At 44.4% G+C, this 24973-nt stretch overlaps 1 protein-coding gene across 1 annotated transcript in view; it reads right to left on the minus strand.

Moving 5' to 3' along the window:
* The window catches only part of LOC130331776 (cathelin-related peptide SC5-like), a 45865-nt gene that overhangs the window by 19393 nt on the left and 1499 nt on the right, over positions 1 to 24973 (minus strand). The window contains exons 2-3 of the mRNA XM_056553718.1: positions 12675 to 12779; positions 6613 to 6708 (exon numbers count right to left, since the gene is read on the minus strand). Of these exons, the coding sequence (XP_056409693.1) occupies positions 6613 to 6708; positions 12675 to 12779 (201 nt within the window). The remainder of the gene's footprint in view (positions 1 to 6612; positions 6709 to 12674; positions 12780 to 24973) is intronic.

The following is a 24973-nucleotide window of genomic DNA, read 5'->3' on the forward strand; positions in this document are numbered from 1 at the left end:
AGATAAGATCAGCTCTGGAGGCAACAATCCTGCCCTGACCGGGGTATCAACACCTCCTGTCAGTAATCTGCCCTGACCGGGGTATCAACACCTCCTGTCAGTAATCTGCCCTGACCGGGGTATCAACACCTCCTGTCAGTATTCTGCCCTGACCGGGGTATCAACACCTCCTGTCAGTAATCTGCCCTGACCGGGGTATCAACAACTCCTGTCAGTATTCTGCCCTGACCGGGGTATCAACACCTCCCGTCAGTCTATAACATCCCCCCATATTTCATCCCCCCCATATTACATCCCCCCATATTTCATCCCCCCATATTACATCCCCCATATTTAATTCCCCCCCATATTACATCCCCCCATAAAACATCCCTCCATATTACATCCCCCCATATTACATCCCCCCATATAACATCCCCCCATATAACACCCCCCATATTACATCCCCCATATTGCACCCCCCCATATTACATCTCCCCAATATTTCATCCCCCCATATTACATCCCCCATATTACACCACTCATATAACATCCCCCCATATTATGTTGCTCCATATTATATCACTCATATTACAACCCCCTATATTACATCCCCCATATTACATCCCCCATATTACATCCCCCATACTACATCCCCTTATATTACATCCCCCTATATTACTTCACCCATATTACATCCCCCCATATTACATCCCCCCATATTACATCCCCAATATTACATCCCCCATATTACATCCCCCCATACTACATCCCCCATACTACATCCCCCTATATTACACCCCCCTATATTACATCCCCCTATATTACATCCCCCATATTACATCCCCCATATTACATCCCCCCATATTACATCCCCCTATATTATATCCCCCATATACCATTCCCCCATATTACATACCCCCATATTACATTCCCCTATATTACATCCCCCATATTACGTCCCCCCATATAATATCCTCCCATATTACATCCATCATATTACATCCCCCATATTACAACCCCCTATATTACATTTCCCATATTACATCCCCCATATTACACACCCATATTACATCTTCCATATTACATCCCCCCTATTACATCCCCCCATATTACATCCCCCCATATTACATCCCCCCATATTACATCCCCCCATATTACATCCCCCATATTACGTCCCCCCCATATAATATCCTCCCATATTACATCCCCCCATTTTACATCCCTCATATTACATCCCCCATATTACATCCCCCATACTACATCCCCTTATATTACATCTCCCTATATTACATCTCCCATAATATATCCCCCATATTACATCCCCCATATTACATCCCCAATATTACATCCCCCATATTAAACCCCCCCTATTACATCCTCCCTATTACATCCCCCTATATTACATCCCCCATATACCATCCCCCCATATTACATCCCCCCATATTACATCCCCCCATATTACATCCCCCCATATTACATCCCCATATACCATCCCCCCATATTACATCCCCCTATATTACATCTCCATATGACGTCCCCCCATATTACATCCCCCATATTACATCCTCCATATTACATCCCCATATTACATCCCCCCATATTACATCCCCCTATATTATATCCCCCATATACCATTCCCCCATATTACATCCCCCCATATTACATCCCCCGATATCACATCCCCCATATTACGTCCCCCCATATAATATCCTCCCATATTACATCCCCCATGTTACATCCCTCATATTACATCTCTCATATTACATCCCCAATATTACATCCCCCATATTACATCCCCCCATATTACATCCTCCATATTACATCCCCCCATATTACATCCCCCATATTACATCCCCCATATTACATCCCCCCTTATTACATCCTCCCATATTACATCCCCCCATATTACATCCCCCTATATTACATCCCCCTATATTACATCCCCCATATACCATCCCCCCATATTACATCTCCCTATATTACATCCCCCTATATTACATCCCCATATACCAGTCTCCCATATTACAACCCCATATTACATCTCCATATTACATCCCCCATATTACATCCTCCATATTACATCCCCTATATTACATCCCCCTATATTACTTCACCCATATTACATCCCCCATATTACATCCCCCATATTACATCCCTCAAATTACATCCCTCATATTACATCCCTCATATTACATCCCCCCATATTACATCCCCTATATTATATCCCCCATATACCATTCCCCAATGTTACATCCCCCCATATTACATCCCCCTATATTACATCCCCCTATATTACATCCCCCATATTACGTCCCCCATGTAATATCCTCCCATATTACATCCCCCATACTACAACCCCCTATATTACATCCCCCATATTACATCCCTCATATTACACACCAATATTACATCCCCCCATGTTACATCCCCCCTATTACATCCCCCCATATTACATCCCCCCATATTACATCCCCCCATATTACATCCCCCATATTACATCCCCCTATATTACATCCCCATATACCATCCCCCAATATTACATCCCTATATTACGTCCCCCATATTACATCCTCCATATTACATCCCCCATATACCATCCCCCCATATTACATCCCCCTATATTACATCCCCCTATATTACATCCCCCATATACCATCTCCCCATATTACATCCCCCCATATAACATCCCCCCATATAACATCCCCCATATTACATCCCCCTATATTACCTCCCCCATATACCATCCCCCCAATTACATCCCTCCATATAACATCCCCCATATTACATCCCCCTATATGACATCCCCCATATTACATCCCCCATATACCATCCCCCCATATTACATCCCCCTATATTACATCCGTATTCCCGCACTCTCAGGTGTGCCCGCTCCTGGACCGGCGCCCGCTCATTCACCTCTGCTATGTTGATCTCTCTTCCAGCTCTCGTGTATACATTGTGTCATCTGTGGGTCAGGAAACAATGTAACAAAACAAGATTCAGTGAACTAAAACTGCAACAGATAAGATCAGCTCTGGAGGCAACAATCCTGCCCTGACCGGGGTATCAACACCTCCTGTCAGTAATCTGCCCTGACCGGGGTATCAACACCTCCTGTCAGTAATCTGCCCTGACCGGGGTATCAACACCTCCTGTCCGTATTCTGCCCTGACCGGGGTATCAACACCTCCCGTCAGTATTCTGCCCTGACCGGGGTATCAACACCTCCTGTCCGTATTCTGCCCTGACCGGGGTATCAACACCTCCTGTCAGTAATCTGCCCTGACCGGGGTATCAACACCTCCCGTCAGTATTCTGCCCTGACCGGGGTATCAACACCTCCTGTCCGTATTCTGCCCTGACCGGTGTATCAACACCTCCTGTCAGTATTCTGCCCTGACCGGGGTATCAACACCTCCTGTCAGTAATCTGCCCTGACCGGGGTATCAACACCTCCTGTCAGTAATCTGTCCTGACCGGGGTATCAACACCTCCTGTCAGTATTCTGCCCTGACCGGGGTATCAACACCTCCTGTCAGTATTCTGCCCTGACCGGGGTATCAACACCTCCTGTCAGTATTCTGCCCTGACCGGGGTATCAACACCTCCTGTCAGTATTCTGCCCTGACCGGGGTATCAACACCTCCTGTCTGTATTCTGCCCTGACCGGGGTATCAACACCTCCTGTCAGTATTCTGCCCTGACCGGGGTATCATCACCTCCTGTCAGTATTCTGCCCTGACCGGGGTATCAACACCTCCTGTCTGTATTCTGCCCTGACCGGGGACCGTCAGATCTTTACTTATTTATTAAACTAAAATGTCCCATGGACATAAGTATTCAGACCCCTTACTATAACATGTGACATAAGTATTCATACCCCTTACTATAACATGTGACATAAGTATTCATACCCTTTACTATAACATGTGACATAAGTATTCATACCCTTTACTATAACATGTGACATAAGTATTCATACCCCTTACTATAACATGTGACATAAGTATTCAGACCCCTTACTATAACATGTGACATAAGTATTCATACCCTTTACTATAACATGTGACATAAGTATTCAGACCCTTTACTATAACATGTGACATAAGTATTCAGACCCTTTACTATAACATGTGACATAAGTATTCATACCCTTTACTATAACATGTGACATAAGTATTCATACCCTTTACTATAACATGTGACATAAGTATTCATACCCTTTACTATAACATGTGACATAAGTATTCATACCCCTTACTATAACATGTGACATAAGTATTCAGACCCCTTACTATAACATGTGACATAAGTATTCAGACCCCTTACTATAACATGTGACATAAGTATTCATACCCCTTACTATAACATGTGACATAAGTATTCATACCCTTTACTATAACATGTGACATAAGTATTCAGACCCCTTACTATAACATGTGACATAAGTATTCAGACCCCTTACTATAACATGTGACATAAGTATTCAGACCCCTTACTATAACATGTGACATAAGTATTCATACCCCTTACTATAACATGTGACATAAGTATTCATACCCCTTACTATAACATGTGACATAAGTATTCAGACCCCTTACTATAACATGTGACATAAGTATTCAGACCCCTTACTATAACATGTGACATAAGTATTCAGACCCCTTACTATAACATGTGACATAAGTATTCATACCCCTTACTATAACATGTGACATAAGTATTCATACCCCTTACTATAACATGTGACATAAGTATTCCTACCCCTTACTATAACATGTGACATAAGTATTCATACCCCTTACTATAACATGTGACATAAGTATTCATACCCCTTACTATAACATGTGACATAAGTATTCAGACCCCTTACTATAACATGTGACATAAGTATTCAGACCCCTTACTATAACATGTGACATAAGTATTCAGACCCCTTACTATAACATGTGACATAAGTATTCAGACCCCTTACTATAACATGTGACATAAGTATTCATACCCCTTACTATAACATGTGACATAAGTATTCAGACCCCTTACTATAACATGTGACATAAGTATTCATACCCCTTACTATAACATGTGACATAAGTATTCAGACCCCTTAACATAACATGTGACATAAGTATTCATACCCCTTACTATAACATGTGACATAAGTATTCAGACCCCTTACTATAACATGTGACATAAGTATTCAGACCCCTTACTATAACATGTGACATAAGTATTCAGACCCCTTACTATAACATGTGACATAAGTATTCAGACCCCTTACTATAACATGTGACATAAGTATTCAGACCCCTTACTATAACATGTGACATAAGTATTCAGACCCCTTACTATAACATGTGACATAAGTATTCAGACCCTTTACTATAACATGTGACATAAGTATTCAGACCCCTTACTATAACATGTGACATAAGTATTCAGACCCCTTACTATAACATGTGACATAAGTATTCAGACCCCTTACTATAACATGTGACATAAGTATTCAGACCCCTTACTATAACATGTGACATAAGTATTCAGACCCTTTACTATAACATGTGACATAAGTATTCAGACCCCTTACTATGACACGTGACATTTTACCTCTGGCTTCTTCCATTTCTCCTCATCATCTCTGAGATGTTTCTCCACCTTGATTGGAGTCACCTGGGGTAAGCTAATCTGATTGGACAAGACACAGCCCTGTCTATATAAGGTCTCACAGGCGGAAAGAACTGTCTGTAGAGCTCAGACACAGCCCTGTCTATATAAGATCTCACAGCTGACATTGTATATCAGAACAAACACAAAGCCATGAGGAGGAAAGAACTGTCTGTAAAGCTCAGACACAGCCCTGTCTATATAAGGTCTCACAGCTGACGATGTATATCAGAGCAAACAACAAGCCATGAGGAGGAAAGAACTGTCTGTAGAGCTCAGACACCGCACTGTCTATATAAGGTCTCACAGCTGACAATGTATATCAGAGCAAACAACAAGCCATGAGGTGGAAAGAACTGTCTGTAGAGCTCAGACACAGCCCTGTCTATATAATGTCTCACAGCTGACATTGTATATCAGAGCAAACACCAAGCCATGAGGTGGAAAGAACTGCCTGTAGAGCTCATATACAGCCCTGTCTATATAAGGTCTCACAGCTGACAATGTATATCAGAGCAAACACCAAGCCATGAGGGAGAAAGAACTGCCTGTAGAGCTCAGACACAGCCCTGTCTATATAAGGTGTCACAGCTGACAATGTATATCAGAGCAAACAACAAGCCATGAGGAGGAAAGAACTGTCTGTAGAGCTCAGACACAGCCCTGTCTATATAAGATCTCACAGCTGACATTGTATATCAGAGCAAACAACAAGCCATGAGGTGGAAAGAACTGTCTGTAGAGCTCAGACACAGCCCTGTCTATATAAGGTGTCACAACTGACAATGTATATCAGAGCAAACAACAAGCCATGGAAGCGTGGAAGATGCTGGAAGATTACAGAGAAGGATCAGCATCATGTCTCGAGGACACCAGGCTCCGCCCATCACCTGCCCAATACCATATGTAAGGAGCTGTGTTTTTGTATGTTGTACTTTCCCAGTGCCGATCCCCCATACTTCTTACCGCTCCTTTCGGTGTGTTGATTTCTTTCACACATTGTCCTGTGATTTTTTTCTCATGGTGATCAGTAATAATATCGGCCACACACGCCATCACCACCTGTACATAATGACATAGTGACAGTGTTAGATACAGCACATGGTGATACATCATACAGCACATGGTGATACATCATACAGCACATGGTGATACATCATACAGCACATGGTGATACATCATACAGCACATGGTGATACATCATACAGCACATGGTGATACATCATACAGCACATGGTGATACATCATACAGCACATGGTGATACATCATACAGCACATGGTGAGACATCATACAGCACATGGTGATACATCATACAGCACACGGTAATACATTATACATCACATGGTGAGACATCATACAGCACATGGTGAGACATCACACAGCACATGGTGAGACATCATACAGCATATGGTGATACATCATAGAGCACATGGTGATACATCATACAGCACATGGTGATACATCAAACAGCACACGGTGATACATCATACAGCACATGGTGAGACATCACACAGCACATGGTGAGACATCATACAGCACACGGTGATACATCATTCAGCACACGGTGAGACATCACACAGCACATGGTGATACATCACACAGCACACGGTGAGACATCACACAGCACATGGTGAGACATCACACAGCACATGGTGAGACATCATACAGCACAAGGTGAGACATCATACAGCACACGGTGAGACATCATACAGCACATGGTGATACATCATACAGCACATGGTGAGACATCATACAGCACATGGTGATACATCATACAGCACATGGTGAGACATCATACAGCACATGGTGAGACATCATAAAGCACATGGTGATACATCATACAGCACCTGGTGAGACATCATACAGCACCTGGTGAAACATCATACAGCACCTGGTGAGACATCATACAGCACATGGTGATACATCATACAGCACATGGTGATACATCATACAGCACATGGTGATACATCATACAGCACATGGTGATACATCATACAGCACACGGTGAGACATCACACAGCACACGGTGATACATCATACAGCACACGGTGATACATCATACAGCACATGGTGAGACATCATACAGCACCTGGTGAGACATCATACAGCACCTGGTGATACATCATACAGCACATGGTGAGACATCATACAGCACATGGTGAGACATCATACAGCACCTGGTGAGACATCATACAGCACCTGGTGAGACATCATACAGCACCTGGTGAGACATCATACAGCACCTGGTGAGACATCATACAGCACCTGGTGAGACATCATACAGCACCTGGTGATACATCATACAGCACATGGTGATACATCATACAGCACATGGTGATACATCACACAGCACATGGTGATACATCATACATCACATGGTGAGACATTATACATCACATGGTGAGACATCATACAGCACATGGTGAGACATCACACAGCACATAGTGATACATCACACAGCACATGGTGAGACATTATACATCACATGGTGAGACATCATACAGCAGATGGTGAGACATCATACAGCACATGGTAATACATCATACAGCACATGGTGATACATCACACAGCACATGGTGAGACATTATACATCACATGGTGAGACATCATACAGCAGATGGTGAGACATCATACAGCACATGGTAATACATCATACAGCACATGGTGATACATCATACAGCAGACGGTGATACATCACACAGCACACACTGAGACATCACACAGCACACGGTAATACATCATACAGCACACGGTGATACATCATACAACACACAGTGATACATCATACAGCACATGGTGAGACATCATACAGCACATGGTGATACATCATACAGCACACGGTAAGACATCACACAGCACATGGTGATACATCATACAGCACACGGTGAGACATCACACAGCACATGGTGATACATCATACAGCACACGGTGAGACATCATACAGCACACGGTGATACATCATACAGCACATGGTGAGACATCATACAGCACATGGTGAGACATCATACAGCACAAGGTGAGACATCATACAGCACCTGGTGAGACATCATACAGCACCTGGTGAAACATCATACAGCACATGGTGATACATCATACAGCACATGGTGATACATCATACAGCACATGGTGATACATCATACAGCACATGGTGATACATCACACAGCACATGGTGATACATCATACAGCACACAGTGAGACATCACACAGCACACGGTGATACATCATACAGCACACGGTGATACATCATACAGCACACAGTGATACATCATACAGCACATGGTGAGACATCATACAGCACCTGGTGATACATCATACAGCACATGGTGATACATCATACAGCACATGGTGATACATCACACAGCACATGGTGAGACATCATGCAGCACATGGTGAGACTCATACAGCACATGGTGAGACATTATACATCACATGGTGAGACATCATACAGCACATGGTGAGACATCATACAGTACATGGTGATACATCACACAGCACATGGTGATACATCACACAGCACATGGTGAGACATTATACATCACATGGTAATACATCATACAGCACATGGTGATACATCATACAGCAGACGGTGATACATCATACAGCACACGGTGATACATCATACAGCACACGGTGATACATCATACAGCACATGGTGATACATCATACAGCACATGGTGAGACATTATACATCCCATGGTGATACATTATACATCACATGGTGATCCATCATACAGCACATGGTGATACATCATACAGCACATGGTGAGACATCATACAGCACATGGTGAGACATCATACAGCACACGGTGATAAATCACACAGCACATGGTGATACATTATACATCACATGATGATCCATCATACAGCACATGGTGATACATCATACAGCACATGGTGATACATCATACAGCACAGGGTGAGACATTATACAGCACATGGTGATCCATCATACAGCACATGGTGATACATCATACAGCACATGGTGATACATCATACAGCACACGGTGATACATCATACAGCACACGGTGATACATCATACAGCACACGGTGATACATCATACAGCACATGGTGAGACATCATAAAGCAGCTCTGGATCTATTCTATATCGTCTTCATCAAGTCTACATCTGTTCTATCTGGTCTTTATTCCTGTCTATGCCAAGTCTACATCTGTTCTATATCTATCCTACATCTGTTCTGTATCTATCCTATATCTGGTCTACATCTGTTCTATATCTATCCTATATCTGGTCTACATCTGTTCTATATCTATCCTATATCTGGTCTACATCTGTTCTATATCTATCCTATATCTGGTCTACATCTGTTCTATATCTATCCTACATCTGTTCTGTATCTATCCTATATCTGGTCTACATCTGTTCTATATCTATCCTATATCTGGTCTACATCTGTTCTATATCTATCCTATATCTGGTCTACATCTGTCCTATATCTGGTCTACATCTGTTCTGTATCCATCCTATATCTGGTCTACATCTGTTCTATATCTATCCTATATCTGGTCTACATCTGTTCTATATCCATCCTATATCTGGTCTACATCTGTTCTATATCCATCCTATATCTGGTCTATATCTGTTCTATATCCATCCTATATCTGGTCTTTATCTGTTCTATATCCATCCTATATCTGGTCTATATCTGTTCTATATCTATCCTATATCTGGTCTACATCTGTTCTATATCCATCCTATATCTGGTCTACATCTGTTCTATATCCATCCTATATCTGGTCTATATCTGTTCTATATCCATCCTATATCTGGTCTACATCTGTTCTATATCCATCCTATATCTGGTCTACATCTGTTCTATATCTATCCTATATCCATCCTATATCTGGTCTACATCTGTTCTATATCTATCCTATATCTGGTCTACATCTGTTCTATATCCATCCTATATCTGGTCTACATCTGTTCTATATCTATCCTATATCCATCCTATATCTGGTCTACATCTGTTCTATATCTATCCTATATCTGTTCTATATCTATCCTACATCTGTTCTGTATCTATCCTATATCCATCCTATATCTGGTCTACATCTGTTCTATATCTATCCTATATCTGTTCTATATCTATCCTACATCTGTTCTGTATCTATCCTATATCTGGTCTACATCTGTTCTGTATCCATCCTATATCTGTTCTATATCTATCCTACATCTGTTCTGTATCTATCCTATATCCGGTCTACATCTGTTCTATATCCATCCTATATCTGGTCTACATCTGTTCTATATCCATCCTATATCTGGTCTTCATCTGTTCTATATCCATCCTATATCTGGTCTACATCTGTTCTGTATCCATCCTATATCTGGTCTACATCTGTTTTTTTATCTATCCTATATCTGGTCTACATCTGTTCTATATCCATCCTATATCTGTTCTATATCTATCCTACATCTGTTCTGTATCTATCCTATATCCGGTCTACATCTGTTCTATATCCATCCTATATCTGGTCTACATCTGTTCTATATCCATCCTATATCTGGTCTACATCTGTTCTATATGTATCCTATATCCATCCTATATCCGGTCTACATCTGTTCTATATCCATCCTATATCTGGTCTACATCTGTTCTATATCCATCCTATATCTGGTCTACATCTGTTCTATATGTATCCTATATCCATCCTATATCCGGTCTACATCTGTTCTATATCTATCCTATATCTGGTCTACATCTGTTCTATATCCATCCTATATCTGGTCTACATCTGTTCTATATCTATCCTATATCCATCCTATATCAGGTCTACATCTGTTCTATATCTATCCTATATCTGTTCTATATCTATCCTACATCTGTTCTGTATCTATCCTATATCTGGTCTACATCTGTTCTGTATCTATCCTATATCTGGTCTACATCTGTTCTATATCTATCCTATATCCGGTCTACATCTGTTCTGTATCCATCCTATACCTGTTCTATATCTGTCCTACATCTGTTCTATATCTATCCTATATCTGGTCTACATCTGTTCTATATCTATCCTATATCTGGTCTACATCTGTTCTGTATCTATCCTATATCTGGTCTACATCTGTTCTGTATCTATCCTACATCTGGTCTACATCTGTTCTATATCTATCCTATATCTGGTCTACATCTGTTCTATATCTATCCTACATCTGGTCTACATCTGTTCTATATCCATCCTATATCTGGTCTACATCTGTTCTATATCTATCCTATATCTGGTCTACATCTGTTCTATATCCATCCTATATCTGGTCTACATCTGTTCTATATCCATCCTTTATCTGGTCTACATCTGTTCTGTATCCATCCTTTATCTGGTCTACATCTGTTCTATATCTATCCTACATCTGGTCTACATCTGTTCTATATCCATCCTATATCTGGTCTACATCTGTTCTATATCTATGCTATATCTGGTCTACATCTGTTCTATATCCATCCTATATCTGGTCTACATCTGTTCTATATCTATGCTATATCTGGTCTACATCTGTTCTATATCCATCCTATATCTGGTCTACATCTGTTCTGTATCCATCCTATATCTGGTCTACATCTGTTCTATATCTATCCTATATCTGGTCTATTTCTGTTCTATATCCATCCTATATCCGGTCTACATCTGTTCTATATCCATCCTATATCCGGTCTACATCTGTTCTATATCCATCTTATATCTGGTCTACATCTGTTCTATATCCATCCTATATCTGGTCTACATCTGTCCTATATCTGGTCTACATCTGTTCTATATCCATCCTATATCTGGTCTATTTCTGTTCTATATCCATCCTATATCTGGTCTACATCTGCTCTATATCCATCCAATATCTGGTCTACATCTGTTCTATATCCATCTTTTATCTGGCCTATATCTTTCCTATTCTTACTGTATATCTGATCTCTGTCTCTATAATTCTCCTTCTCTGTGTCCTCCCCAGATAACCCCATGAAGTCTCTATGATAAGTCATCATCTCCTACAGACATAGTGATACTGACCCCAACAGGTTTAAATTCACAGTTTTCCTTATCCTCTGTGTCAGAGATCGGACAAGTCGTCTCCTTTATGAAGAATTTCAGACTCTTCATTTTTGTGGAGTTTTCCTGAAAAAATTAATAAAAATTAAACAAAAATAAATGAATACATAAATAAATACAAAATAAATAAATAAATACAAAATAAATACATAAATATAATTAAATAATAAAGTCCCAAAAATGTGGAGATCAGACTATAAGGCGCTACGACTCAAGTTTCAAAAATATTGTAAAAAACTGTGTGGTAACGGGGTGTGATGAGAGCAGATGTTGTTACCCTAGGGGCAGAGGGAATTAACCCATTGTATTCATGACGCCAGGGCGTGGTTTATCCTCAATACCACCCGAAGGTACACCGCTGGATCCTGGGATAGGCACAGGGGCAATAATGACTTTGATGCCAAGTTATGGACAACGGTAGCTTTACAGAGGGTAGACAGATGGTAAATAGTGTTGAGCGGCATAGGCCATATTCGAATTCGCGAATATTCGCGAATATATGGACGAATATTCGTCATATTCGCGAATATTCGCATATTCGTAACATTCTCGTTTTATTTTCGCATATGCGAATATTCGCATGTGCGAAAATTAACATATGCGAAATTCGCATATGCAAAAATTAGCATAAGTGAAAATTCGCACATGCGAAAATTAGCATATGCAACTTTTCGCATATGCCAAAATTCGCACACCGGTCTCACACAGTAGTATTAGAACCTTCTTACACCACATAAGCTGGAAGCAGAGAGGGAGGATCACTGTGATGTGTACTGTGAAAAAAAAAAAATAAAATAAAAAAAACGAATATTCGTAATTACGAATATATAGCGCTATATTCGCGAATATTCGCGAATTCGCGAATATGCGATATTCGCGAATAAAATTCGAATTGCGAATATTCGCGAGCAACACTAATGGTAAAGTCTATACAGTTCCGCCAGGGCCCAAGGAGGTAATCAGTGGCTCAGAGACCTTAAGGGCTTGCTGGGACTTGAAGTAGGACAGAACAATTTAATGCAGGTCATGCTGACTTGACTGATGACTGACAAAGCTATGACTGTAGCTTACTTGCAATTGACTGTGGCTACAGACTGGACTTGAGGCCTCCAACACTCTGGACACACACCTAGACTCGATTTGACTGCACTGGACCTCAGCAACAAGATCTCTAAGCTCCAAGAGAGCGAAGCTGGCTCCACCCAGGGCTTATATGGGGGAAAATAGCAGGGAGCCCATAGGTCACTCTTGGGATCACCTGGTCACTGATACCTCCTGGGTAACAATCACATGACATTACTCTTAAAGATACAACACATTTTATAATACAATATGCTGCAGAACATATGTACAGGGGGGAAACAGGTGCAAGGGGCCCTGGGGACACTGAAGGAGGCTGCCTGACAGGGCAGCAAGGGTATGGAGCAACATCTCCTTACTGGGCAACCACAAACTCCCCCTCTTAAATACAGTCATCCTCGACGCCCAGTCCTGGAGGGTGGAGGAGTGAAGTGGCCACTGGGGCCTAGTGACAGTTCCTGGGGCATTATGCAAAATGTTCTTCACAGGTCTGGTTATAGAACAAGGTAGAAGCGAGTCCATGTAGCACTGTAAATGTCCATACATGCTCTTTGGTTTGGTAAACATGTGGGATTAACGAGCTTTGTAACTGCTCTAGGAACACATTTTAGACCATAATACACACAAGGTTGTGGATTGTGAGCTAATCTTTGTACCTTGTGGGAATTTGACCTTGTGACCTTTGGGACCTGCGCAACACCACATCTGGAGAGTCTGAAATGCCTTTGTCTTCGGGAGCTCATGGCACCTCTGGAACGGCAGCTGGCAGTTGCTCAGTGAACTCGGGAGCTGGTATTAGTCCAGGACTAGTTGGATTCTGAGTCACTGGCCGCAGTGGTGAAGAGACTGGTGACCGGGTCGGCACTCTAGAGACGGGGGTATAAGCTTGAGCAAACGGTGACAAGACTGGGACTGGTGTGGAGATTAGTGTCGGTTGGACTGGCCGGGGGGTTCGTGAGACACAGAAGATCGTAGGCTGACTCGGAGAAAACACAAGGAAATCTATAAAAGGATGGATCCCTTCACCTGGGACGTACTCTCACACAGGTCTGGTGGCAGGAGGAGATGGTGCTGGGAGCACTGGCAGATCTTCTTTTAGACACAACTTGATCCGGTTTTGGTGAACAACTTGTGGCTCATACCCATGCTTTTGTACTTCACACACATCGGAATCTGGATAGGGTATGGTCATCACCGTGTACTGTTCTGTCTCCCAGATAGAGTCTAACTTATGGACTTTTGGAAACTTCTGCAGCCCCACTTTGCTAATTGAAGTGCTTTTGCAGAGTTATGATGATTATAGTCCTGTCGTTTTTGCTGAGCCTTGCCCATCTTCTTGCCGACAATTTCTTTGGCCTCTTGGATTCTTCTCTGGTGGTCAGAGACACACTCTAGGGAGGCTTGTGGAGAGTTGTTGAACAGGGCTTGTAGCCCAAATGTTCGGTCTTTAGCCAGCTGTCCATGTCACCCCATCATCAAGTAGAAAGTAGTGTACCCCGTAGAACAGTAGACTGTTTTTATAGATCTTCAATAGTTCGACAGCAGTCGGGGCCACTCTTCTTGTCTTGACATGGAGGCTGCTCGCAACATGTGGATAAAGACTTGATTGATGCGCTCACAGAGCCTTTTCCCCTGGGGGTGATAAGCAGTAGTCTGGAGTTTCTTGCAAGCATGGAATTGACACAGCTCTTGGAAGAGTTGGGCCTCGAATGCTGTTCCACTGTCCCTTAGGACAGACTCTGGACACCCAAGGGTTTGCACCCTATTGGAGTAGAACATCTGGGCCGCTGTCTTGGCTGTGAGATCTTTGACAGGGACAACGGTGAGAGCATGTCCGTGTACCCGCACCGGGTAGGAGACAACTTGACATGGTCTAACGTGACCAACTGGTTAGGCCTTTCTCTCTGGATAAAATGGAGTTGTGCTTTTGCGTCCTTGCGCACATTCTTGGTGATGTTATAGACAGCACATTCACTGCACCATTTCTCAATGTCGCTCCACATTTTGATCCAATAAAATCTTCACCAGTATCTTCGGTCTTGTGGACTCCAAAGTGTCCCGAACCAGAATCTGATGAAGTCGATCACCAGAGACCGGATCTAAAGAATTTCGATACAACAGTCCTTTGTGCTTCCTCTGTCGCCACAGACATTTCAGCTCATAGTCACACTTCGGTGAAGACGGGTTGGTACCTTTTTTGTCAGAAGGTAGTCCAACAGATCCGCCATGACTCAACTTTCATCCTGAAGGGTCTTCCAGGTGTATAGGTCTTCTTTAACCTATTCTGACCTGGGTTCACTGTCCATGAGGGCGGTCACAACATTCTGGTTCACCGTTAACCATTGGTAGAATGGGGGCACCTCCATGTCTTCCCACACGTCTTCAACAGGGGGTTCTTCTCCGAGTGTCATCCTAGACAGTACGTCGGCATTGAAATTCGACTTGCTGCTTCTGTACTTGATGGTGAAACTGTAATTGGCTAATCCTGAAGCCCAGCACTGCTCGATGGCACTAAATTTGGCAGTGTTCAGGCGGGCCAACAGGTTATTATCCATGTAGACATTAAATGGCGTGGCGGCCAAATAGTCTTTGAACTTTTCGGTCACGGCCCATACCAGGGCAAGAAGTTCCAACTTGAATGAGCTGTAATTCGCATAATTCTTCTCTGGCAGGTTACAACTGGCATAAGCAATTACTCACTCCTGCCCTTCCTGAACTTGGGACAAGACAGCTCCCAGACCTTCAAAACTGGCATCAGTATACAGCCGGAATGGCTGACTGTAGTCTGGATACACCAAGATGGGTGGCATCAGACTTTTGAGAGCTTGAAACGCTGTCTCTTGCTCTTCGGCCCATTCAACAGGTAGTCTTCCATTGTAGTTCTCCTTTGCCGTACCCTGTAAGAGAGCTGTGAGGGGTTCTGCAATCTGGGTGAAGTGGGATAGGAAACGGCGGTAGTAGCTGGCAAACCCCAGGAAGCTCCTGACATCTTTCACCGTGCGCGGGGTTGGCCAGTTCTTGACAACTTCCACCTTTTCAGGATTAGGCTGGACTGCCTCTGCGCTGACAACATGACCCAAGTAGTGGACCTGAGGTTTGAGCAAGTGACACTTTGATGATTTAAACTTCAGCCCATGCTTGATCAGGACATCTGACAGGTGGCTAAGGTGTCCCTGGTAGGACTTGGAATACACAATCACATTGTTCAATGTACAATAGGACACTTTGAAAATTCTGATGGCCCAGTCACCTTTCCATCAGACACTGGATAGTAGCAGGGGCATTACATAGTCCAAATGGCATAATTTTAAACTCGAACAGTCCCATGGGTGTCATGAAGGTGGTCTTCCCCCGATCCTCCACAGCCATGGGCACTTGCCATTATCCACTGGTTAAGTCCAAGGTGGAAAAGTAAACAGCCAACCCGAATGCTGTGAGTGACTCCTCGATCCTTGGCAATGGATAAGCATCCTTATGTGTGACATTGTTCAATTTCCTGTAGTCGACACAGAAGTGGATAGTTCCTTCCTCTTTCTTGACTAGGACAAGTGGCGCCGCCAAGGGGCTCTGACTTTCCTGGATTACGTCTGCCTCTTTCATGTCGGCCAGCATCTTCTTGACAGTCTGAGACATACCTGGCACGACCGAACAGTGTCTTTCCTTGATAGGTGGGCTGTCACCTGTGAGGATATGGTGCTGGCTGATTGAAGTCTGCCCGAAGTCTGTGGGGTGCTTGCTTAAAGCCTCATGGCACCTCTTGGCAAAATTGGTGATTCCATTGACTTGGTCCCTTGGGGTAGTGTCATCTCCATCCTGGAGTTGCGCCCACCAGGGCTCAGGAGGGCTCACACTGGATCCTTCGGCCACTTGAGCTGCACACTGTCGGGGCAACCAGACGTTCTGTCACAATGTCTATAGCAGGTACAGCTGGGCTACAGGAGTGTATTTGGGCAAGACAGTAGCAGAATCAGACAGGTTTACTAATCGCACCAGGACTCTCCGGTTAGTAACAATGACATGGCTTCTCGCAGCTCGAACAAGAGGATGATCTTCCAATTGCATAGGTTCCAGCAGGGCTTTATAATCCCTATTCTTGACTCTGGGACGTGCACAACACCAGATGATGGTCTCTGTGTTGGGTTGTAAGGTCACCGACCTGATGTCTTGAACTTGTACTCTGCAGATTTCACCTTGCTTGTTGGCAAACTTCTGCTCCGCCTGTAGAACTTTCAAGTGGTGCTGCTCAGCCTGCTGGCCTGAAGGGGACATATGGGGAAGAGAGGCATGCAAGGCATCTAACACTGCAGTGAAACAATTCTTCATAAGGTTTATCCCCAATATAAACTCAGCAGACCCCTTATCTGTCACATTAGTTACAATCACTCCCTGCCCGCTAAGTACATGCTCTCCCAACTGAATGGTTGGCTCCCAGTATCCATGTCTGGGGACTGGTTACCCATTACCCACAACTACTCTGAAGTTAACATCATCAGGCTCACACAATAAACTAGCATCCCAATGCTGATAGAAAACACTTAGGTGTAGTAGACACTTGTGACCCTGTATTTACCAACGCCTCCAATGGTACACCTTCTACAAAAACTTTTACATAGGGGCAGGAGGCGACATAAAGTGAGAGTCCTGACTTAGGTCGTTCGGGGATTGGACCTGATGACTGTTTTCCTGAGGGCCGGTCCGCGACATCAGGGGAAATCTGTTTAAATCCCAGCACTGCATTTTCCAATGTCCTGACTTTTTACAGTTAGTGCAAAAGGGTCTTTGAGTCCCTAAGGGTCTATTGGGCAGAGAGTTGCAGGAGTTGAAATTGCAGGGAGCAGGGGCAGGTTTTCTAGGCAGGGGCGGTTCACATTCTGGTGGAGCAGCCAGGGTGGCAAGCTCCTTCACAGTCTTAGTGAGTTGTTCAATGTCCTGCCTGACACTCTCTGAGGCTGAGGTGACTGGCAAAGTGGAGGACACTGGGGCGGGGGCTGGTAACGGTGGGGGTATAGGTCTGGCTACCACCCCTAATGGCTCTTGAACGGGTGTAAGGGGCCCACAAGCTTCCTCAAACTCAGTCCTGGGCTCAATCACTTTGTTAGCCAATCTTTTGATAGTGGGGAGTGACGAGTTGGGGTTTTGGACCGCTAACATTCTCAGCTGGGCTTTGTCCCACTTATTGCGAGCCCCATCAATAAATCTGTCCATTAACACCTTGTTACCCTGCTTGGGAGTTATACCATCTAGTTTTTGAACAGTCTCTAGGGCATTCTGTAGGGCTACGGCATACGCTCTCAAGGTCTCACCTGGCTTCTGTCGCCTTTCATACAGCTGGAGACGTACCTCTGATGGAGAATGTGACTCAAATACCTGGTGCAGTCTTTCAAAGATCTGCTCTACAGTCGCCTTCTCGGAGGCTGGCCAGGTGCCGACTTCCTCTAGTGCTGGTCCCTGTAGTTGTCCTGTGAGCAATTGCACCTGTTGATTAGGAGAGAAAGAGAAGACAAACAGACTCTGGATTCTCTCTTTCAAATCCCTCAGGGTGAAGGGGTCTCCATTGTAGGTAGGGACGACAGGGTTCCCCATGAATACCGTGCATACGCTGGAACACCAGGACTGTTGATGCTGACTGCAGGTAGAGCTGGCAAGATCCTGGCTGCTGGGGCAGGTTATGATCCCGCTGCTGGAGATGAAGGGGCACTGTCGCCTGGTTGATCTGGAGAGCTGGGTTCTGACATATTGTTGAGTTTTGAGTGCGCTCTCGTTTTAAGAAGAATAAGGTGCTTTCTCCATTAAGATGATTGCTTAAGTGCTGCAGCGGCTTTTACTTGACTGATGGGGGTACTGTAATGGATGCTCCCCCTCTATTTTGCAGGCACCCGGTTGTTATCTGTCTTGCGACCAGACTTGCAGGTACTTATGGGTTAATGCTAGCAGGTACTGACACCTGTTTGCAGAGTCTGCGCTGCATTGGGTGCTTGACGGATAGCGGCAGAGCCGGACGCAGCAGCCAGAACCTCCAATATGGCTGCGCCCAAGGAACTTTCTGTTTTGGTCTGGTCAGCAAAATCTTCCCCTGTGGAACATAGGGTGGCTCTTTGGTTCCTCCTCGCTTGTTTGAAGAGACGTCACTGCTGGGAACTGATGGGGCGGAGCTGTCCCCAGGTACAACCTCTGTACAGTTACAGTAGCGGATAACAGTCTTTTCTTCCCCTCCTCCTGTATTTCACAAGCGCCACGAGTAAACCATTTTTCATTTGCAAAGTCCCATTCACTTTCTGGCGCAGACTTAAATCGCAAAGGCATGCGGTTTTTGCAGACAATATTGGACACAGTTCAGACTAGGCGAGGACTTGTGGCATAAGGCGCACACCCGTATCTTGTTCATAGGATGCCAAAAGTTGTGGTGGCGGGGTGTGATGTTGCTACCCTAGGGGCAGATGGTATTAACCTCTTGTATTTGTGACGCCAGGGCGTGATTTATCCTCGATACCACCCGAAGGTATACCGCTGGATCCTGGGCTAAACACGGGAACAATAATGACTCTGACGCAAGTTATGGACAATGGTAGCTTTACTGAGGGCAGAAAGATGGTAAAGTCTATACAGTTCAGCCAGGGCCCAAGGAGGTGACCAGTGACTCAGAGACCTTAAGGGCTTGCTGGGACTCTTAGTAGGACTGGACAATTTAGTACAGACCACGCTGACTTTAGAGATGGCAGGGACTGATTTGACTGATGACTGACAAAGCTATGACTGTAGCTTACTTGCAATTGACTGTGGCTGCAGACTGGACTCCAGGTATCCAACACTCTGGGCACAAACACTAGACAGGACTGCACTGGACCCCAGCAGAAGAGAGAGAAGCTCCACCCAGGGCTTATATGGGGAGACCAGCAGGGAGCCCATAGGTCACTCTGGGGGTCACCTGATCACTGATAATACCTCCTGGGTAACAATCACATGACATATCACATGGTATAACTCTTAAAGATACAACACATTTTATAATACAATACACTGCAGAACATATGTACAGGGGGGAAAGGAGGCCCTGGGGACACTGAAGGAGGCTGCCTGACAGGACAGCAAGGGAACGGGGCAACATCTCCCATACTGGGCCACCACAATTATAAATAATTGTCACCTATAATGTGTAAATACAAAAGTGCCAATATGGTGTCTCAGTTGGCAGAATAGCGATATTGTTCTTAGTCCGGGGCACCATCTCTGCTGTTTTATCTGGTCCCCCTGGTGTTTTATCTGGTCCCCCTGGTGTTTTATCTGGTCCCCCTGCTGTTTTATCTGGTCCCCCTGCTGTTTTATCTGGTCCCCCTGCTGTTTTATCTGGTCCCCCTGGTGTTTTATCTGGTCCCCCTGGTGTTTTATCTGGTCCCCCCGGTGTTTTATCTGGTCCCCCTGCTGTTTTATCTGGTCCCCCCGGTGTTTTATCTGGTCCCCCTGCTGTTTTATCTGGTCCCCCCGGTGTTTTATCTGGTCCCCCTGCTGTTTTATCTGGTGTTTTATCTGTTCCCCCTGGTGTTTTATCTGGTCCCCCTGCTGTTTTATCTGGTCCCCCCGGTGTTTTATCTGGTCCCCCCGATGTTTTATCTGGTCTCCCCGATGTTTTATCTGGTCCCCCTGGTGTTTTATCTGGTCCCCCTGGTGTTTTATCTGGTCCCCCTGCTGTTTTATCTGGTCCCCCTGCTGTTTTATCTGGTTCCCCTGGTGTTTTATCTGGTCCCCCTGGTGTTTTATCTTGTCTCCCTGCTGTTTTATCTGGTCCCCCTGGTGTTTTATCTGGTCCCCCTGCTGTTTTATCTGGTTCCCCTGGTGTTTTATCTGGTCCCCCCGGTGTTTTATCTGGTCCCCCCGGTGTTTTATCTGGTCCCCCCCGGTGTTTTATCTGGTCCCCCTGCTGTTTTATCTGGTCCCCCTGGTGTTTTATCTGTTTCCCCTGCTGTTTTATCTGGTCCCCCTGGTGTTTTATCTGGTCCCCCTGCTGTTTTATCTGGTCCCCCTGCTGTTTTATCTGGTCCCCCTGCTGTTTTATCTGGTCCCCCTGGTGTTTTATCTGGTCCCCCTGGTGTTTTATCTGGTCCCCCCGGTGTTTTATCTGGTCCCCCTGCTGTTTTATCTGGTCCCCCCGGTGTTTTATCTGGTCCCCCTGCTGTTTTATCTGGTGTTTTATCTGGTCCCCCTGGTGTTTTATCTGGTCCCCCTGCTGTTTTATCTGGTCCCCCCGGTGTTTTATCTGGTCCCCCCGATGTTTTATCTGGTCCCCCCGATGTTTTATCTGGTCCCCCTGGTGTTTTATCTGGTCTCCCTGCTGTTTTATCTGGTCCCCCTGGTGTTTTATCTGGTCCCCCTGGTGTTTTATCTGGTTCCCCTGGTGTTTTATCTGGTCTCCCCGATGTTTTATCTGGTCCCCCCGATGTTTTATCTGGTCCCCCTGCTGTTTTATCTGGTCCCCCTGGTGTTTTATCTGGTCCCCCTGCTGTTTTATCTGGTTCCCCTGGTGTTTTATCTGGTCCCCCCGGTGTTTTATCTGGTCCCCCCGGTGTTTTATCTGGTCCCCCCCGGTGTTTTATCTGGTCCCCCTGCTGTTTTATCTGGTCCCCCTGGTGTTTTATCTGTTTCCCCTGCTGTTTTATCTGGTCCCCCTGCTGTTTTATCTGGTCCCCCTGCTGTTTTATCTGGTCCCCCTGCTGTTTTATCTGGTCCCCCTGCTGTTTTATCTGGTCCCCCTGGTGTTTTATCTGGTCCCCCTGGTGTTTTATCTGGTCCCCCTGCTGTTTTATCTGGTCTCCCTGGTGTTTTATCTGTTCCCCCTGCTGTTTTATCTGGTCCCCCTGGTGTTTTATCTGGTCCCCCTGGTGTTTTATCTGGTCCCCCCGGTGTTTTATCTGGTCCCCCTGGTGTTTTATCTGGTCCCCCTGGTGTTTTATCTGGTCCCCCTGGTGTTTTATCTGGTCCCCCTGGTGTTTTATCTGGTCCCCCTGCTGTTTTATCTGGTCCTCCTGGTGTTTTATCTGGTCCCCCTGGTGTTTTATCTGGTCCCCCTGGTGTTTTATCTGGTCCCCCTGGTGTTTTATCTGGTCCCCCTGGTGTTTTATCTGGTCCCCCTGGTGTTTTATCTGGTCCCCCTGCTGTTTTATCTGGTCCCCCTGGTGTTTTATCTGGTCCCCCTGCTGTTTTATCTGGTCCCCCTGGTGTTTTATCTGGTCCCCCTGGTGTTTTATCTGGTCCCCCTGGTGTTTTATCTGGTCCCCCTGCTGTTTTATCTGGTCCCCCTGGTGTTTTATCTGGTCCCCCTGCTGTTTTATCTGGTCCCCCTGCTGTTTTATCTGGTCCTCCTGGTGTTTTATCTGGCCCCCCTGGTGTTTTATCTGGTCCCCCTGGTGTTGATAGTTTTACACCTTTTAGGACTAAATCCACCAAAAGGATACCTTGTATCTGTCATTGGGGGGATCTGCTAGTCATAGGGGCATTGTTGCTGGCATGAGGAGCATTGTGCCCATCCCAGGTGGCATTATAGCTGGCATTATAGCTGGCATTATAGATGGCATTATAGATGGCATTATAGCTGGCATTATAGCTGGCATTATAGCTGACATTATAGATGGCATTATAGCTGGCATTATAGCTGGCATTATAGCTGGCATTATAGATGGCATTATAGATGGCATTAAAGCTGGCATTATAGATGGCATTATAGCTGGCATTATAGCTGACATTATAGATGGCATTATACATGGCATTATAGCTGGCATTATAGCTGGCATTATAGATGGCATTATAGCTGGCATTATAGCTGGCATTATAGATGGCATTATAGCTGGCATTAAAGCTGGCATTATAGATGGCATTATAGCTGGCATTATAGCTGGCATTATAGCTGACATTATAGATGGCATTATAGATGGCATTATAGCTGGCATTATAGATGGCATTATAGCTGGCATTATAGCTGACATTATAGATGGCATTATAGCTGGCATTATAGCTGGCATTATAGATGGCATTATAGCTGGCATTATAGCAGGCATTATAGCAGGCATTATAGATGGCATTATAGATGGCATTATAGCTGGCATTATAGATGGCATTATAGCTGGCATTATAGCTGGCATTATAGCTGACATTATAGCTGGCATTATAGATGGCATTATAGATGGCATTATAGCTGGCATTATAGATGGCATTATAGCTGGCATTATAGCTGGCAGTATAGCTGGCATTATAGATGGCATTATAGCTGGCATTATAGATGGCATTATAGATGGCATTATAGCTGGCAATATAGCTGGCATTATAGATGGCATTATAGATGGCATTATAGCTGGCATTATAGATGGCATTATAGATGGCATTATAGCTGGCATTATAGATGGCATTATAGATGGCATTATAGCTGGCAATATAGCTGGCATTATAGATGGCATTATAGATGGCATTATAGCTGGCATTATAGATGGCATTATAGATGGCATTATAGCTGGCATTATAGCTGGCATTATAGATGGCATTTTGGGATGCTGTTGCTAATTTTCATTCATTGAATTGGAGCTACAATAATCCACCACATAAATCCTTCCTGACAGGGACGTGGACACATGGGCTTAAAGGGGGCTTGAGACCCTGCCCTTTTTGTGCACTTGCCGGGTCAGGGAGGGAGCTGCCGCCAGGACTCTGCAACACCTCATCCCACCATCACCCTCCAACAAACTCTTACTGAAAAGGTACCTGGGCCCTTTAATATCATCACAGGGGCTGCTGGGCCAGAGAGGGAGCCGAAAGACTATAGATACTATAGACTGGGAGCCCGCAAAAATATAAGGGGTCCTCCACTGGAATACATTATTTTTTAATCAACTGGTGCCAGAAAATTAAACAGATTTGCAAATTACTTCTATTAAAATATCTTAATCCTTCCAGTACTTATCAGCTGCTGTATGATCCACAGGAGGTTCTTTTTGAATTTCTTTTCAGTCTGACCACAGTGCTCTCCGCTGACACCTCTGTCCATATCAGGAACTGTCCAGAGCAGGAGAGGTTTGCTATGGGGATTTGCTCCAACTCTGACAGTTCCTAAAATGGACAGAGGAGTCAGCAGAGAGCACTGTGGTCAGACAGAAAGGAAATAAAAAAAAAATAAAATAAAAAAAAGAACTTCCTGTGGA

This window comes from Hyla sarda, unplaced genomic scaffold (genome assembly GCF_029499605.1).
Source record: "Hyla sarda isolate aHylSar1 unplaced genomic scaffold, aHylSar1.hap1 scaffold_357, whole genome shotgun sequence".
NCBI classification, from domain to species: domain Eukaryota; kingdom Metazoa; phylum Chordata; class Amphibia; order Anura; family Hylidae; genus Hyla; species Hyla sarda.